Raw genomic sequence first — 19,705 nt, 5'->3', positions numbered from 1 at the left:
TGAAGACATCCTCTATGGGAAATGGACCAGCCAAGCCGCACCCAATCAGTGACAGGAGAACCATAATTTTAAGGGTCAACTGGCTTCCCATGGTAAAAACAGACATAATTTGTCTCCTTTTCCAAAAACATTGAGACTCTGGGCTGAAAAGTGTAATGTACATGCATGTAGAACACTTTAAAGCCGACCATACCTAAAGTGTTGATTTGTGAGTGAGCATGAGTGCTTGGGGTTTAATGTCATACTTAGCAATTTTTCAGTCATATGACAACGAAGGAATCCTTAACGTGTATGTAATGTGCCTTCTTACTGCAGAACGGATTTCCACCCCTCTTTTATCTAGTGCGGCTTCACTGAGATGGCTTATCGAAGGCAAGTAAGAAATGAGAATAAATGTCAAACATGTATCAGTATTTTCAAAGTCTAAAACCCACTTCTGAATTCGTGAAGCACATATAACGTGACTATTTGCACATGGGGCCCTCGTAGGGTGTGACTGGGGACAGACATAGAAGGTCAGATAAGCACAGAGGATGAGTTTCAATGACTTTGACACCCAATGGATTTACTGCATGGCAAACTTTGCTTTACAATAATTCATATATCACTAATTATCGTGATCATATGTTCTCCTGCTTTACTTAGATGCATTTCCTTCAAGTCCTACTGCAGGTCAAAGAGAAACTGGGTAAAAATATTAAAAATGATATGATGAAAATCCTACAGAACATGGTTCTAAAGGATTAGGGATGAACAAAACCATTTAGCCAGGTCAATAACTTTAGGGTTCTGAAAAACAAAAAGCGTTGAAAGTTTCCATGAAAATTTTCTGCTGTGATGTGATAATATTTTGGGTCAGATATGACCTTGACTGGGTCAGATATGACCTTGACTGGGTCAGATAGGACATTGACTGGGTCAGATATGACCTTGACTGGGTCAGATATGACCTTGACTGGGTCAGATATGACCTTGACTGGGTCAGATATGACCTTGACTGGGTCAGATAGGACATTGACTGGGTCAGATATGACCTTGAATGGGTCAGATAGGACATTGACTGGGTCAGATATGACATTGACTGGGTCAGATAGGACATTGACTGGGTAAGATATGACCTTGACTGGGTCAGATAGGACGTTGACTGGGTCAGATATGACCTTGACTGGGTCAGATAGGACATTGACTGGGTCAGATAGGATGTTGACTGGGTCAGATAGGACATTGACGGTAAGATATGACCTTGACTGGGTCAGATAGGACGTTGACTGGGTCAGATATGACGTTGACTGGGTCAGATATGACCTTGAATGGGTCAGATAGGACATTGACTGGGTCAGATATGACCTTGACTGGGTCAGATATGACCTTGACTGGGTAAGATATGACCTTGACTGGGTAAGATATGACATTGACTGGGTAAGATATGACCTTGACTGGGTCAGATATGACCTTGACTGGGTCAGATAGGACATTGACTGGGTCAGATAGGACGTTGACTGGGTCAGATATGACCTTGACTGGGTCAGATAGGACGTTGACTCGGTCAGATAGGACATTGACTGGGTCAGATAGGACATTGACTGGGTCAGATAGGACCTTGACTGGGTCAGATATGACCTTGACTGGGTCAGATAGGACATTGACTGGGTCAGATAGGACATTGACTGGGTCAGATAGGACGTTGACTGGGTCAGATAGGACGTTGACTGGGTCAGATAGGACCTTGACTGGGTCAGATATGACCTTGAATGGGTCAGATAGGACACTGACTGGGTCAGATATGGCCTTGAATGGGTCAGATATGACCTTGACTGGGTCAGATATGACCTTGACTGGGTCAGATAGGATGTCAAGCATGGCAATTACGCTACAATGACATCAACACTTTAGCCTTATTTGTAGGTACACATCAGCAATGGCTGACACCATCTGTTCGCATGTCACATCATACAAAATTGGAATGGACATAAAATGCCTGTTTACATATTTCCTAGAAATGTACAATATCGATTTTGAAAGACTCCAATTTTTCAAACAATTCTCAATCTTTATCATTTTATCTTGCTTCTAAGGCACAGAGGTTTTCGCACTGATTAGTTCTTTAATTACAAGTACATATAAAAAAAAAGTATAAAGAAAAAAGAGAACGTCTCATACATATAAGGTAACAGACCTTTAGTCCAATCACTGACACTGGTCCACTTAAAACACAAAAAAACCCAATCTTGCAAGTAATCATCAACTTTGTCAAAATAATTGGATATCACCCATCAAAACTTATCTAACAATCAAGAAGCAAATTTAACTCTAACCAGTTTTAATATCTTGTAAGAGATACTACAGTTTGTGGCACGAACACGTTGGATAGTATACGTGTAATTATAATCTGACAGTCCCGGCAGATTTTTTTTACATCCTACAATGTCAAAATGCAATTTACATGTAGTTACTGCAAAGCAAACTTGTTCCAATCATGACAGACCATTTGCCTCATTAAACATACACCACAATGTACAGTATGTGTACAAACTATACCTATATCGCAACCATAGACTGACTCTGCATTAAAACACCTCTAAATGCAGGACTCATTAAACATGCACCACAATGTACAGTATGTGTACAGTCTATACCTATATCACAACCATAGACTGACTCTGCATTAAAACACCTCTAAATGCAGGACTCATTAAACATGCACCACAATGTACAGTATGTGTACAAACTATACCTATATCACAACCATAGACTGACTCTGTATTAAAACATCTCTAAATGCAGGACTCATTAAACATGCACCACAATGTACAGTATGTGTACAAACTATACCTATATCACAACCATAGACTGACTCTGCATTAAAACACCTCTAAATGCAGGACTCATTAAACATGCACCACAATGTACAGTATGTGTACAAACTATACCTATATCACAACCACAGATTGACTCTGCATCAAAACACCTCTAAATGCAGGACTCATTAAACATGCACCACAATGTACAGTATGTGTACAAACTATACCTATATCACAACCACAGACTGACTCTGCATCAAAACACCTCTAAATGCAGGACTCATTAAACATGCACCACAATGTACAGTATGTGTACAGTCTATACCTATATCACAACCATAGACTGACTCTGCATTAAAACACCTCTAAATGCAGGACTCATTAAACATGCACCACAATGTACAGTATGTGTACAGTCTATACCTATATCACAACCATAGACTGACTCTGCATCAAAACACCTCTAAATGCAGGACTCATTAAACATGCACCACAATGTACAGTATGTGTACAGTCTATACCTATATCACAACCATAGACTGGCTCTGCATCAAAACACCTCTAAATGCAGGACTCATTAAACATGCACCACAATGTACAGTATGTGTACAGTCTACACCTATATCACAACCATAGACTGACTCTGCATTAAAACACCTCTAAATGCAGGACTCATTAAACATACACCACAATGTACAGTATGTGTACAGTCTATACCTATATCACAACCATAGACTGACTCTGCATTAAAACACCTCTAAATGCAGGACTCATTAAACATGCACCACAATGTACAGTATGTGTACAGTCTACACCTATATCACAACCATAGACTGACTCTGCATCAAAACACCTCTAAATGCAGGACTCATTAAACATGCACCACAATGTACAGTATGTGTACAGTCTATACCTATATCACAACCATAGACTGACTCTGCATTAAAACACCTCTAAATGCAGGACTCATTAAACATGCACCCCAATGTACAGTATGTGTACAGTCTATACCTATATCACAACCATAGACTGACTCTGCATTAAAACACCTCTAAATGCAGGACTCATTAAACATGCACCCCAATGTACAGTATGTGTACAAACTATACCTATATCACAACCACAGACTGACTCTGCATTAAAACACCTCTAAATGCAGGACTCATTAAACATGCACCACAATGTACAGTATGTGTACAAACTATACCTATATCACAACCATAGACTGACTCTGCATCAAAACACCTCTAAATGCAGGACTCATTAAACATGCACCACAATGTACAGTATGTGTACAGTCTATACCTATATCACAACCATAGACTGACTCTGCATCAAAACACCTCTAAATGCAGGACTCATTAAACATACACCACAATGTACAGTATGTGTACAGTCTATACCTATATCACAACCATAGACTGACTCTGCATCAAAACACCTCTAAATGCAGGACTCATTAAACATACACCACAATGTACAGTATGTGTACAGTCTATACCTATATCACAACCATAGACTGGCTCTGCATCAAAACACCTCTAAATGCAGGACTCATTAAACATGCACCACAATGTACAGTATGTGTACAGTCTACACCTATATCACAACCATAGACTGACTCTGCATTAAAACACCTCTAAATGCAGGACTCATTAAACATACACCACAATGTACAGTATGTGTACAGTCTATACCTATATCACAACCATAGACTGACTCTGCATCAAAACACCTCTAAATGCAGGACTCATTAAACATACACCACAATGTACAGTATGTGTACAGTCTATACCTATATCACAACCATAGACTGACTCTGCATTAAAACACCTCTAAATGCAGGACTCATTAAACATGCACCACAATGTACAGTATGTGTACAGTCTATACTTATATCACAACCATAGACTGACTCTGCATTAAAACACCTCTAAATGCAGGACTCATTAAACATGCACCCCAATGTACAGTATGTGTACAGTCTATACCTATATCACAACCATAGACTGACTCTGCATTAAAACACCTCTAAATGCAGGACTCATTAAACATGCACCCCAATGTACAGTATGTGTACAGTCTATACCTATATCACAACCATAGACTGGCTCTGCATCAAAACACCTCTAAATGCAGGACTCATTAAACATGCACCACAATGTACAGTATGTGTACAGTCTATACCTATATCACAACCATAGACTGACTCTGCATTAAAACACCTCTAAATGCAGGACTCATTAAACATGCACCACAATGTACAGTATGTGTACAGTCTATACCTATATCGCAACCATAGATTGACTCTGCATCAAAACATCTCTAAATGCAGGACTCATTAAACATGCACCCCAATGTACAGTATGTGTACAGTCTATACCTATATCACAACCATAGACTGACTCTGCATGAAAACACCTCTAAATGCAGGACTCATTAAACATGCACCACAATGTACAGTATGTGTACAGTCTATACTTATATCACAACCATAGATTGACTCTGCATCAAAACACCTCTAAATGCAGGACTCATTAAACATACACCACAATGTACAGTATGTGTACAAACTACACCTATATCACAACCATAGACTGACTCTGCATTAAAACACCTCTAAATGCAGGACTCATTAAACATGCACCACAATGTACAGTATGTGTACAGTCTATACCTATATCACAACCATAGACTGACTCTGCATGAAAACACCTCTAAATGCAGGACTCATTAAACATGCACCAAAATGTACAGAAGGTGTACAGTCTATACCTATATCACAACCATAGACTGACTCTGCATTAAAACACCTCTAAATGCAGGACTCATTAAAAATACTTCCATTAATTTATTTATTTAATTAATTAGTATTTTACGCCATACTCGAGAACATTTCACTTATACGACGGCAGACATTATTATAATTGGTGAGAGGACACTGTGCAACACTTTGACGCATCAAAATCACAACGTCAGGATTACAAATTTCTTAAAATTAATTGTGAACAGCATGATTCACATAAGGAAAGATCTGTGTGCCAAAGAGACCAAAAGATATCCCTATTATGTGTGATGTGTGCATTTCATACCCGGACATGATTCTATTACCCAGGATAATATCAGCACATGCAGGCACATCAATATCTACGACAGTGGTTAATTAAAGGCAAAAACCACTATACAAGGAAGTATATATCAGATGAAAGACCATTAAAAACTGTCCAGGAAAATAGTTGGATTCATTTTTCTAGAATGTTTCTCACTGAGTAAAATTGTGTTCAAAGATCGGATTCCATAGTTATCAGTTGTGACCAAGAAGGTAACAATTACGTCACATCTATACTTTTTGCCTGAAATAATTTGTTTCAAATCTGCGAATGCACTCATAGATTTATATGTATGTGCATTCTGAATGATAAAATGTAGCGGTTTAAGGTGTGATAATCAGCAGAAACCTTATGTGACATCACTTGTTCCATTAAATACTGTTCAATTAAGTGGCACTTCAAATCAACATCGGATTCCTCAAATCTAAAAATTAAAATACAAACCTTTATCCTGTGACTGGTCACGTTTATTTCCCCCAAATGTGACACAAGAAGTGGCATCAAGAAAGCAACAGAATAATGAAGAGGACGCAAAAAGGCGTAGGTGATAAAAATGGTCTTTGCATACAGGGGTTGATTCAATCCGCTTGTATAACAGATGATAATGCTAGCCAGTATAATCTTGATGCCTGAGGACAGTCCTATTTCCAAGAAAATGCCAATAATGGTTCGTAGGATCAGGACGACCTTCAGCTCACATCTGCAATATTTGATTTAATAGTCAAAGAATTTCGTTTTAGGGACTCAGAGATCTTGCCATTCAATTAAAAGTTCCTTACCAAACCTTGACTCAGGAACCAGTACATGAAAGGTTTCTCTGATTTACTTCACCTGGGTCTCTGGGGCTAGCACGCCAGCACGGCACCATGACCCAGGAGCCTCCTACTAATGCGGGCACTGTTCAACTTCAAGTCCAGTTTATCCTGGCTTCAGCCGTACGTGGGAAGGTCTACTACCAACCTGCAGATGGTTGAGGTGCTGGCCGCCATTGTGTAGATGAAATATTCTTGAGTATGGCATAAAACACATAAATAATTAAAATATAGGAATTCCACATACATGTACTACAGGAATAACTGTAGTGAAATATTCATAAGTAACAGACTAGGACGGACTTAAGGGAGACTTCTGTGAAAATGCAAACATCATGATGAGAGCATATAGGAGGGAGGGAGGGAGTGAGTGAGTGAGTGCTTAGGGTTTAACGTCGTACTTAACAGTTGCATATAGTCGTGAGATAAACGGTTGAAGACAGAGATGAAAGATTAAAATGTGAAAAAAACATGTTTCAAACAAGTTACAACTAGTAGATGAAAAAGGTACATGAAACTCCAATCAAGTGAAGAGTGAAACTCCAATCAAGTGAAGAGTGAAATTCCAATCAAGTGAAGAGTGAAACTCCAATCAAGTGAAGGGTGAACTCCAATCAAGTGAAGAGTGAAATTCCAATCAAGTGAAGAGTGAAACTCCAATCAAGTGAAGAGTGAAACTCCAATCAAGTGAAGAGTGAAATTCCAATCAAGTGAAGAGTGAAACTCCACTGGTTGTATACATGAGTCTTCATGTAAAACACAAAACTTATGTTTTGTAAACTACAAATACAAATTAAGTGTCAGACAAAATTCTAATTGTCAAATAAGAGTTTTCCTTCGTCAGTAAAACTTTCAGAGCAACAAAGAAAACTTTCAGTGCAAGATGGAACTTCAATCTGAAGTGTTGGATGAGACAATAAAAAAAAGTATTAAGTTGGTTCCAAACTTTAAAAGCAACTGCAAAAGCGATTCTGTTGAAAAGCTCCATAGAATAGTTTTGGTAGAAATTCTTCGTTTAACATTGATAATGTCTGGATGTACATGCATGTAGCTTAAACTGCAACAGCAACATTTGAAATGCAGTATTTGTGCATGTATATATCTCACTGTTCACATACACGTACACTACAGAAGGAGAGAAGCAAGAGCTGTATCTGATACATGAAGCCATTAATCCACAACAAGGCATTAATTGTGTTCAGCCAGGCATAAGTCAACTTGCGACTATAAGCATCTCGACCCAACTAAACAAAGTCGATCTACACATAACGCTTGTGTGGAAGGGTTTGGGGAAGCCCTTGTGAACACGAGTTTCTGGTAGCTATGATACCTGATCTGGTTTGGGGAAGCCCTTGTGAACACCAGTTTCTGGTAGCTATGTTACCTGATCTGGTTTGGGGAAGCCCTTGTGAACACCAGTTTCTGGTAGCTATCATACCTGATCTGGTTTGGGGAAGCCCTTGTGAACACCAGTTTCTGGTAGCTATGATACCTGATCTGGTTTGGGGAAGCCCTTGTGAACACAAGTTTCTGGTAGCTATGATACCTGATCTGGTTTGGGGAAGCCCTTGTGAACACCAGTTTCTGGTAGCTATCATACCTGATCTGGTTTGGGGAAGCCCTCGTGAACACCAGTTTCTGGTAGCTATGTTACCTGATCTGGTTTGGGGAAGCCCTTGTGAACACCAGTTTCTGGTAGCTATGATACCTGATCTGGTTTGGGGAAGCCCTTGTAAACAAGGGTTTCTGGTAGCTATGTTACCTGATCTGGTTTGGGGAAGCCCTTGTGAACACAAGTTTCTGGTAGCTATAATACCTGATCTGGTTTGGGGAAGCCCTCGTGAACACCAGTTTCTGGTAGCTATGATACCTGATCTGGTTTGGGGAAGCCCTCGTGAACACGAGTTTCTGGTAGCTATGATACCTGATCTGGTTTGGGGAAGCCCTCGTGAACACGAGTTTCTGGTAGCTATAATACCTGATCTGGTTTGGGGAAGCCCTTGTGAACACGAGTTTCTGGTAGCTATGTTACCTGATCTGGTTTGGGGAAGCCCTTGTGAACATGAGTTTCTGGTAGCTATAATACCTGATCTGGTTTGGGGAAGCCCTTGTGAACAAGGAGTTTCTGGTAGCTATGTTACCTGATCTGGTTTGGGGAAGCCCTTGTGAACACGAGTTTCTGGTAGCTATAATACCTGATCTGGTTTGGGGAAGCCCTCGTGAACACCAGTTTCTGGTAGCTATGTTACCTGATCTGGTTTGGGGAAGCCCTTGTGAACACCAGTTTCTGGTAGCTATAATACCTGATCTGGTTTGGGGAAGCCCTTGTGAACACCAGTTTCTGGTAGCTATGTTACCTGATCTGGTTTGGGGAAGCCCTTGTGAACACGAGTTTCTGGTAACTATGATACCTGATCTGGTTTGGGGAAGCCCTTGTGAACAAGGGTTTCTGGTAGCTACAATACCTGATCTGGTTTGGGGAAGCCCTTGTGAACACGAGTTTCTGGTAGCTATGATACCTGATCTGGTTTGGGGAAGCCCTTGTGAACACCAGTTTCTGGTTGCTATCATACCTGATCTGGTTTGGGGAAGCCCTTGTGAACACGAGTTTCTGGTAGTTATAATACCTGATCTGGTTTGGGGTAGCCCTTGTGAACACCAGTTTCTGGTAGCTATCATACCTGATCTGGTTTGGGGAAGCTCTTGTGAACACGAGTTTCTGGTAGCTATCATACCTGATCTGGTTTGGGGAAGCCCTTGTGAACACCAGTTTCTGGTAGCTATCATACCTGATCTGGTTTGGGGAAGCCCTTGTGAACACCAGTTTCTGGTAGCTATGATACCTGATCTGGTTTGGGGAAGCCCTCGTGAACACGAGTTTCTGGTAGCTATAATACCTGATCTGGTTTGGGGAAGCCCTCGTGAACACGAGTTTCTGGTAGCTATGATACCTGATCTGGTTTGGGGAAGCCCTCGTGAACACGAGTTTCTGGTAGCTATAATACCTGATCTGGTTTGGGGAAGCCCTTGTGAACACCAGTTTCTGGTAGCTATGTTACCTGATCTGGTTTGGGGAAGCCCTTGTGAACACCAGTTTCTGGTAGCTATGATACCTGATCTGGTTTGGGGAAGCCCTCGTGAACACCAGTTTCTGGTAGCTATAATACCTGATCTGGTTTGGGGAAGCCCTTGTGAACACGAGTTTCTGGTAGCTATGATACCTGATCTGGTTTGGGGAAGCCCTTGTGAACACGAGTTTCTGGTAGCTATGATACCTGATCTGGTTTGGGGAAGCCCTTGTGAACACGAGTTTCTGGTTGCTATCATACCTGATCTGGTTTGGGGAAGCCCTTGTGAACACGAGTTTCTGGTAGCTATAATACCTGATCTGGTTTGGGGAAGCCCTTGTGAACAACGAGTTTCTGGTAGCTATGTTACCTGATCTGGTTTGGGGAAGCCCTTGTGAACACCAGTTTCTGGTAGCTATAATACCTGATCTGGTTTGGGGAAGTCCTCGTGAACACGAGTTTCTGGTAGCTATGTTACCTGATCTGGTTTGGGGAAGCCCTTGTGAACACAAGTTTCTGGTAGCTATATTACCTGATCTGGTTTGGGGAAGCCCTTGTGAACACGAGTTTCTGGTAGCTATGTTACCTGATCTGGTTTGGGGAAGCCCTTGTGAACACGAGTTTCTGGTAGCTATGTTACCTGATCTGGTTTGGGGAAGCCCTTGTGAACAAGGGTCTCTGGTAGCTATGATACCTGATCTGGTTTGGGGAAGCCCTTGTGAACACGAGTTTCTGGTAGCTATAATACCTGATCAGATTCAGTTTTGTTGCACATACATAATTTGATGACTTGCGGCTCGTGTGAGCGTTTGTGTCCAACTGGCGGGCTCAACTGGGCAAATGCAAGCAAGTGTAGATCAACTGAGTGTCTAGATACAGCTGGATGATTTGGGCCCGCAGCTGTCAATTATCGTAAGTCAGACTAAAATGAACAACTGAGTGACCTCCCCTGACCTGTGCCGCCCGAACTCCAGCTGATATGAGTTGTAAGGTCGATCTATGCCTGGCCTTAAACAAGTAAATGTGGCAAGCAGGAAATGGAAGACAGCTGTATAAATATTGCCAGGGCCGAGGGTGAATATTGGTTTTACAACAGGTTCCTTCAAACCTACTTATCTAGTTTTTTATGAAATCAACATCTGAGGTCTTTTGGAACAAAGGTTTGGCAACATTCAACAGGAGAACAATGAATACAAACACAAAGGGGAAATATTTATAGGACAGAAATAAAGTATATACTAGAACTAGCAAAAATGGGCCACAAGCCTAAACCAGGTAAGGCTCGAGTATGAAATGTATAATTGCATGCCCGCTAGCCTAAACTATGTAAAACTTTGGACCTCAATTTACCACTGATATTATTAAAGCTTGAACCATATTCCTCAGTACTAGGTCAAACACCAGTCAAATAAATAAAAAAAATAAATAAATAAAGCCTGAACAACTGAATCTCAATTCATAGGATATCAAGCCTAAACCATTTAATGCTTTACACTGATCTCAAAAACTGACTTCAAGCTTTGAAGCTTTGGTGCACAGGTGCATGTCTGGTATCAAAGTGCTGGAAACTGTCTAAACTTTGAGGAGGTATGAGCTTTATTGATGAAAGTTTGAAGTTCTGGGTACGAGGACACAAGGTGTGAGGTAGTAATGAGGCTGCGAGTGACGTCCCCTTGGTGTTGCTAGGCACGCCTCCAGGCTGCCGGCATGGAAAGGTACAGATTTTGAGGGTCAACCTAGGTCAAGATTTTTGTGGCTTCTTTCCCACAGGCTGGGCCAGGTATCCACCAAAGCTTATTGGCCACGGAATGTTTGGCACTGAGCTACAGCTCTAAATGTTAACATTGTCGCTTATGGAAAATTAATGGGGCTCTGTGGCCATATAACCGTCTATTCAGTAGCCTACGGCAGATTGAAGTTGTGATGTTCGACAATGATAACCAAATGAAAAACAGCTTTCCTCTGGAAATCAACACACTGGAAGGATATTTCTTCTACTGCTTGAACTGTTCATACAGTAGGCCTACTAAAATATATCATTTAAACAGTTTACGAGTGGCCTGCGGACGCACGGCCAGGGTATTCCTGGTTCAGGTTGCAGCCTTTGGAACCCCCAGCACTCAGTCGCTCACTTGTACCCTTCAGAGGGGTTGTACTGGGGTAATGGCAATTCTGACCCCCTATAGAATGTGTTTACAAAATTACAATAGGATTGTTGTACAACTGGATTCATGCTCAATTCTGACACAAATGGAAATAAATCTAGGCACCATTGAGGCTGATCTATGCGTCAGACTGTCTCAGGATTTTATGCTTCAGTTTTGTAGTGCTGGCTGTTAAAATGAAAGCAGTGCTGACCTAGTTATTGCGGACGTGAGAGAAAGCACTTTGGCTTAAACACGGCGTTTCAATACTTTCACTGCATTTTATAAAAAAAAAAAAAAACAGAAAAAACTTACATCATAATATTTAATTAATTTTAAGGACTGTCCGATGAGATGCTGCCTTGTCATTCCCATAAACCATAATGAATTTTTCACTGATTGACACTCGTTATTTAGCATCTGCAGGCTGCAGGTATATCAACTGATTTTACACTTGTGGGGGTCCGTAAATGATACAGAGCTGTCCCACAATACTGTGAAATGCCCCTTCAGCTACATGTAACTAAATCGTTGTAAACAATCTCAAAATGATGTCTGATACAATAGTTCTGCGTTACCATATGTCACTTCATGGAGTGAATGGGTAATGGCTACGTCACAGCGTAGTTGGATAAAATTCTCAAGATGGCATCCTCGACTCATATCACCCATTAGAACAGTATTGCCATTGTTCCATATGTTATTCGGTGAAATCTCATCAACATAATAATGTATGATACTTTTTAAGTAGCTTGAGAATCCTGCTTTCTATTGAAATATGTTTTGGCCAGGTGCCATTATTATTAGCAATAAATGACCTTGAGTGAAACCAGGAAATTATACATACAGAACTTAAATGCTACAAAGTTTGTTCCATTCTTAAGTGGCTTAAAAGTTATATTATAAATATGAACTCAAATTTAACCCTGGAAGCCAGGATGTCTGGTAGAGCAAAGTTTTACTAAATTTAGTCGTTTATATAAACATGCAGATACAGACTAAGAACATTTTCCAAAAATATACATCACATTTTTTTGATAATTAAATGTGTCTGTGACATGTGACATGGTTGATCAGTGATACCGGTCAACTTTTCCACTTGTGGCATTGACATGTGACATGGTGGATCAGTTACACCGGTCAACTTATCCACTTGTGGCTGTGACATGGTTGATCAGTTATAGTGGTCGATTTTTCCACTTGTGGCAGTCACATGTGACATGGTTGATCAGTCATACTGGTCAACTTTTGTGCTTCTGGAAGTGACATGTGACATGGTTGACCAGTCATACTGGTCAACTTTTCCACTTGTTGCACTGACATGTGACATGGTTGATCAGTTATACTGGTCAACTTTTGTGCTTCTGGAAGTGACATGTGACATGGTGGATCAGTTATACTGGTCAACTTTTCCACTTGTTGCACTGACATGTGACATGGTTGATCAGTTATACTGGTCAACTTTTCCACTTCTGTAAGTGAGATGTGACATGGTTGATCAGTTATACTGGTCGACTTTTCTGCTTGTGGATGAGTGACATATGACATGGTTGATCAGTTATACTGGTCAACTTTTCCACTTCTGTAAGTGACATGACATGGTTGATCAGTTATACTGGTCAACATTTCCACTTGTGGCACTGACATGTGACACGTGACATGATTTATCAGTTATTCTGGTCAACTTTTTCACTTCTGGCAGTGACATGTAACACGGTTGATCAGTCATACTGGTTGATGAGTTATACTGGTCAACTTTTCCACTTGTGCAGGACTTTTTCCTTCATTTTTACAAACCTTAATCACAGGATAATTAATCTATCTGCTGCAGATGAACACTTGTAGCATGTTACACTCCTGTACACAAGAAATGGTGATGAAGACTATAATCATGACAATACAGTTCTATCTGTCATGCTATATTTGTACACGTGACCTTGCCAAACACCTTCAATGTCATATGCAGGCAAATCACTATAGCAGGCTAGTGGACTGACATTGCCTCCATGTTAAGTGAAGGTTGAATTGCACAGTGCTTGTGGATGCAATCAATTTATTTATTTATTTATTAATTTGATTGGTGTTTTATGCCGTACTCAAGAATATTTCACTTATACGACGGCGGCCAGCATTATGGTGGGTGGAAACCGGGCCCAGCCCGGGGGAAACCCACGACCATCCGCAGGTTGTTGGCAGACCTTCCCACTTACGGCCGGAGAGGAAGTCAGCATGAGATGGACTTGAATTCACAGCGACCACATTGGTGAAAGGCTCCTGGGTCATTACGCTGCCCTAGCGCGCTAACCGACTGAGCCATGGAGGCCCCGGCGCAATCAAGATATTACATAAATATACATACACTTTGGTAAGGGAAACTGCAGAAAACAGTATATCCACTTATAACAATCTGCATGTTAATGCTAGTGTCGCACTAGTTCCAGTTCCAGTAAGCTTTCCTATGAAAGGAATACCACAAGAAATATGAATAAAAAATATATAAAATAAACTTAAACAGGAAATGAAAACAGGTATCAGAAAACAGATCAGTGTGTCATGAGAACAAAAAACTGTGTGACACATAAAAGTGGTGTGACTTACTAAAAGTCTCTGCACGCTTATCTTTGTCTCAGCCAGCCAGTAGATGGCGCTCATAATATATTTCCCGAACGTGAGCTGGAGAAGTTCGAAGAACCTGATGCAGACGAATGCCCACTCAGCGAGCACTGGTCGTCCCAGTCCAAAAACAACAACGAGACAAGCTGCCAGGAAGTAGGACTTGCCACCAAACGTCATGGCAACGGAGAGGCCGCTGCCACACCTCAGTTTAGTGTGAATGTACTTCATCTCTAGCCTGCAAGGAAGCCCTCAAAGATGATTGGTTGATTGACTTGACTGATTGATAGGTAGGTAGGTTGGTTGATTAATTCATGTATACTGAAATTCAGTCAAATTAAACGTTTTTACCATGTAAATGCCGTGTGCATCTGTCAGCTGTTTTTACCGTGTAAATGCCGTGTGCATCTGTCAGCAGTTTTTACCGTGTAAATGCTGTGTGCATCTGTTAACTGTTTTTACCATGTAAATGCAGTGTGCATCTATTAACTGTTTTTACCACGTAAATGCCGTGTGCCTCTGTCAGCTGTTCTTACCACATAAATGCTGTGTGTATCTGTTAACTGTTTTTACCATGTAAATGCCGTGTGCATCTGTTAACTGTTTTTACCAGGTAAATGCAGTGTGCATCTGAAATACACGGCTTGACAAACTATTGGTATATCTGGCAGGCAGTGCATACCATATACCATATACATTGTCTATGTACAATGGAGTGGAAACAAATTAAGGCTTGCACAGCCTTTGGAAAGAAGCGCTTGATTACAAACAAATGATGTCACAAGTTTTACCTGACACCTCTCGTTTATTTAAACGTTTATATGTATTAATGTATTTGATAGGGATTGAGCTACTTCTCAATGGGGTTTGCCTGCCCTTTATAAAAGAAAGCAAATCTGGTATGAAATTCATGAATATATACACAATAGTGCCCTCTACAGTCTCTTTAAAAAGCACTACAATTAATCATGACATATCTGCACTGCTATTGTTAATCAGGAAGGTTGAGGGCATTGTTGTTTCAGGAGTTACACGAGTTGCCTCCCTTTGTAGAGGGCCTTTTTAAAATATCAAACTCGTTTCACGAAATTTCAGAAGGGTTACCATGTGAGTTGGAATACCGAAATGTTATTGTCCTGGAAGGTTAACTACAGCAGAAAGACAATTAATTCTGAATCAGTCGTTAGTGGTATCAATTATACACAGTTCACAAAATAAGCAGACAGGTGTGCATGTACAAGTGGAAAAGTACAGACAGATGCACAGCCACAAATCATATGCATGTTTTTTGTTCGAAGATAACAATAAATTGATTGTCCTTCAATCATAAAGTGTGTATGTCCCTCATACAGAGAGACACCTGCAATTCACCCACAGTATTCAGGAAAAAAAAACACAATGTATATACCATGTAAAGCATTTAAGAATAAAAAAACTCCATGTCCATACAGTCAAAGAAAAATGCCCATGCTTTGAAAGAAAGCCAAACCAAATTTCAATGCTTCCTGCTTCCTTTCCATTTCTGATACACATATTTACATGCACATACTGTACACATGTTTTTGTACATTATGCAATTTTTGTTTTGTTTTTTCATATTTTATTGGGTTTTGAGGATATGTATCATATCGAAAAATATTTCATGTATATGAACCCTGTGGTTGAACAGTGGTAGAGGGTCCAGTATTTTTTAAAGCACATAATGGCTAGCTCAAGCATTGATGCAAAACGAAACCACAACTGAGTCAGCCAAAGATTTCTTGCACCATTTGCTATTTTGTAAAGCAGGCTGCCAGGTGTGTTTCGGTGGTGCAGGTGTGTATCAGGTAAAACTTTGGCAGCTGCATTCATGCGCCTCACTGTTGTCAAGCAGACACGTCCAGGCCATTGTGTCTGAGAGGCTGGGGCTTCTCAAATTTCACCCATCATGGTCCCTCCAGATTTCTACCAGAATAAATGTCTCAACACCAGACAAACAGTATTTGGGGTTGTCAGATTCAGGGACTGCTCAGAGCACTGATTGTTAACTTGTAAAATAAATCTAAATGACAATTACATGTACTACTGTACACCTACAAGGCTGTGCAAGATTATTGTATCAGGCACAAAAACATTTAGTAACTAATGACAAAATTCAGAAAAGTCCACATACTCATGCATACAAATGCACCTGAACATGCTCATTCAAACAATTCAAAAAAAAAAAAAAACTGCTGGGCAAATCATAATTAATAAATTGCATTTGCCACAGGTAAATATGCACAGTCAAGGTTCTGTGACATACTATACAGTTACGACAAAAGTTCTGAAACCTTAAGATGTTCCCATCATGGCAGAGTGATAATAAAAGTGCCAAAAATAACAATGCCATCAAGCCTGATCTCCATGACGTATACGTATCTTGCTACTGCAATCTTCACATTGCTCTTAGAGGAGCCTACCAATGATTTCTTTTTAAGATTATATAAGAAAAGGTCTCAAGAAACCCTAACTGAAGACAACTCTTGTCAAAATTAACATTTTCTCGCAATACCTGGCATGTTCGGATGACATAAGTTTTACGGTTTACAAGTTATATCACAGAAAGTCCTTTGTCCATTACAACTCTAAAAGTAACCTTTCAACGACAGCCAATAATAACCGATTTCATACACCTCAATCTACCTGTAGGACAATACAGCTGTGGACGCCCTAATTTCAGCCATTTTAACTGCTGTAAGACATGATAATAAGAATTGTTGTTATGGCCACCATTACATGCTGTAAGGTACAGTACTGCTCGATCCTAACGATTTATCTGGCACAAATGTGGGTCGGGGCATTCGCATAGGAAGGACGTAATTTCAAAGAAAGATGCTCACATCATACGCAAATCATACAGCCAAGATGGGTGTACCATACAGCCAAGATGGGTGTACCATACAGCCAAGATGGGTGTACCATACAGCCAAAATGGGTGTACCATACAGCCAAGATGGGTGTACCATACAGCCAAGATGGGTGTACCATACAGCCAAAATGGGTGTACCATACAGCCAAGATGGGTGTACCATACAGCCAAAATGGGTGTACCATACAGCCAAGATGGGTGTATCATACAGCCAAGATGGGTGTACCATCTGCGTATGATGGGTGTAGGACCTGGGTATAAATGGGTGTAGAACCTGCGTATGATGGATGTAGGACCTGCGTATGAAGGGGGTAGGACCTGCATATGAAGGGGGTAGGACCTGCATATGAAGGGGGTAGGACCTGCATATGATGGGGGTAGGACCTGCATATGATGGGAGTAGGACCTGCGTATGATGGGGGCAAGACCTGCGTATGATGGGTGTAGGACCTGCGTATGATGGGTGTAGGACCTGCGTACAATGGGGGTTGGACCTGCGTACAATGGGGGTTGGACCTGCGTATTAAGGGGGTAGGATCTGCGTATGAAGGGGGTAGGACCTGCGTACGATGGGAGTAGGACCTGCGTAGGAAGGGGGTAGGACCTGCGTACGATGGGGGTAGGATCTGCGTATGAAGGGGGTAGGACCTGCGTACGATGGGGGTAGGACCTGCGTACGATGGGGGTAGGACCTGCGTATGGTGGGTGTAGGACCTGCGTATGGTGGGTGTTGGACCTGCGTATGGTGGGTGTTGGACCTGCGTATGATGGGGGTAGGACCTGCGTATGGTGGGGGTAGGACCTGCGTATGATGGGTGTAGGACCTGCGTATGATGGGGGCAAGGCCTGCGTATGATGGGTGTAGGACCTGCGTATGATGGGTGTAGGACCTGCGTATGATGGGGGCAAGACCTGCGTATGATGGGTGTAGGACCTGCGTATGATGGGGGTAAGACCTGCGTATGATGGGGGCAAGACCTGCGTATGATGGGTGTTGGACCTGCGTATGATGGGTGTAGGACCTGCGTATGATGGGGGTAGGACCTGCGTATGGTGGGGGTAGGACCTGCGTATGGTGGGGGTAGGACCTGCGTATGGTGGGTGTAGGACCTGCGTATGGTGGGTGTAGGACCTGCGTATGATGGGTGTAAGAACTGTGTATGGTGGGTGTAGGACCTGTGTACGATGAGGGTAGGACCTGCGTATGAAGGGGTAGGACCTGCGTATGGTGGGTGTAGGACCTGCGTATGATGGGGGTAGGACCTGCGTATGGTGGGGGTAGGACCTGCGTATGGTGGGGGTAGGACCTGCGTATGATGGGGGTAGGACCTGCGTATGGTGGGTGTAGGACCTGCGTATGATGGGTGTAGGAACTGTGTATGAAGGGGGTAGGACCTGCGTATGGTCGGTGTAGGCCCTGCGTATGATGGGGGTAGGACCTGTGTACGATGGGGGTAGGACCTGCGTACAATACGGGTAGCATCCAATCATCATCCACGTAGATTACATGTACCGGCCGATGAAAATCCGCGAAAGATGCGACCAGGAAGGTGCCAAAATCTGTGCCATTGGATGGCCATTGGATCCGCGTAGGATCTGCCCCACATCAAGATGCGCATAGGATGGGCATCTGAAGAGTATATCATTAGGATCGGGCAGTACTGTAAATGAGTCAAGTCCAGGTGATGCCCACCACCCAAATTTACTTGTTATTCCTTTGCACAGCTTCTAGCTATCTCCCAGAATTCCAACCCCATGTTACTTCCTGAGCAAACAAAAGAGGACACCTATTAGCTATGCTCTTGACAACACACAGTAATTATAATCAGAAAATTGGGTTGTCCCACCCCATGTCTAAGAATTTCCTGAGAACCTCAAGGGAATTTAACATTGCCTCCTCTTCAATCCTTCCCTGTTATCCTCAACAAAACAATACTTGGAAGAAAAAAAAACAAAACCTAGACTTCATGATATGCAAGTAACTTCATGTAACAGACAAAATGCCATCAGTCTGGTCTTGATGACAGAAATACAAAGGATCATTCAATTTTAAAGCTTTAAGTAAAGCAGTTCATCAAATAAAGTGGTGACTTGAAAAGCATCTCAAAATGGGCATAACTTCAAAAGTTCAAAGTGACGTGACATCACTCTGAGACCTCAGTTCTGGTAGTGGAGAAAAACGGGTAACAAAAACAGAAGTGTACTCAATGAAGGCAAATAAAAATGGTATCCTCTCTAGCGTGAATCTCTGGAACCATCTCCTCTTT

The 19,705-nt window shown here is 41.6% G+C and overlaps 1 protein-coding gene across 1 annotated transcript in view; it reads right to left on the bottom strand.

The window, feature by feature from the left end:
- Positions 1-19,705, bottom strand: part of LOC135479856 (ATP-binding cassette sub-family C member 4-like) — a gene marked incomplete at its 3' end in the record, with an annotated part of 70,639 nt that overhangs the window by 27,664 nt on the left and 23,270 nt on the right. Inside the window, exon 9 of the mRNA XM_064759760.1 lies at positions 14,534-14,786. Within this exon, the coding sequence (XP_064615830.1) occupies positions 14,534-14,786 (253 nt within the window). The remainder of the gene's footprint in view (positions 1-14,533; positions 14,787-19,705) is intronic.

Source organism: Liolophura sinensis, chromosome 12, assembly GCF_032854445.1.
Source record: "Liolophura sinensis isolate JHLJ2023 chromosome 12, CUHK_Ljap_v2, whole genome shotgun sequence".
In the NCBI taxonomy this organism is placed as follows: Eukaryota; Metazoa; Mollusca; class Polyplacophora; order Chitonida; family Chitonidae; genus Liolophura; species Liolophura sinensis.
Note: the sequence above shows the minus strand (reverse complement) of the source record. Positions and strands in the feature narration are given on the sequence as shown.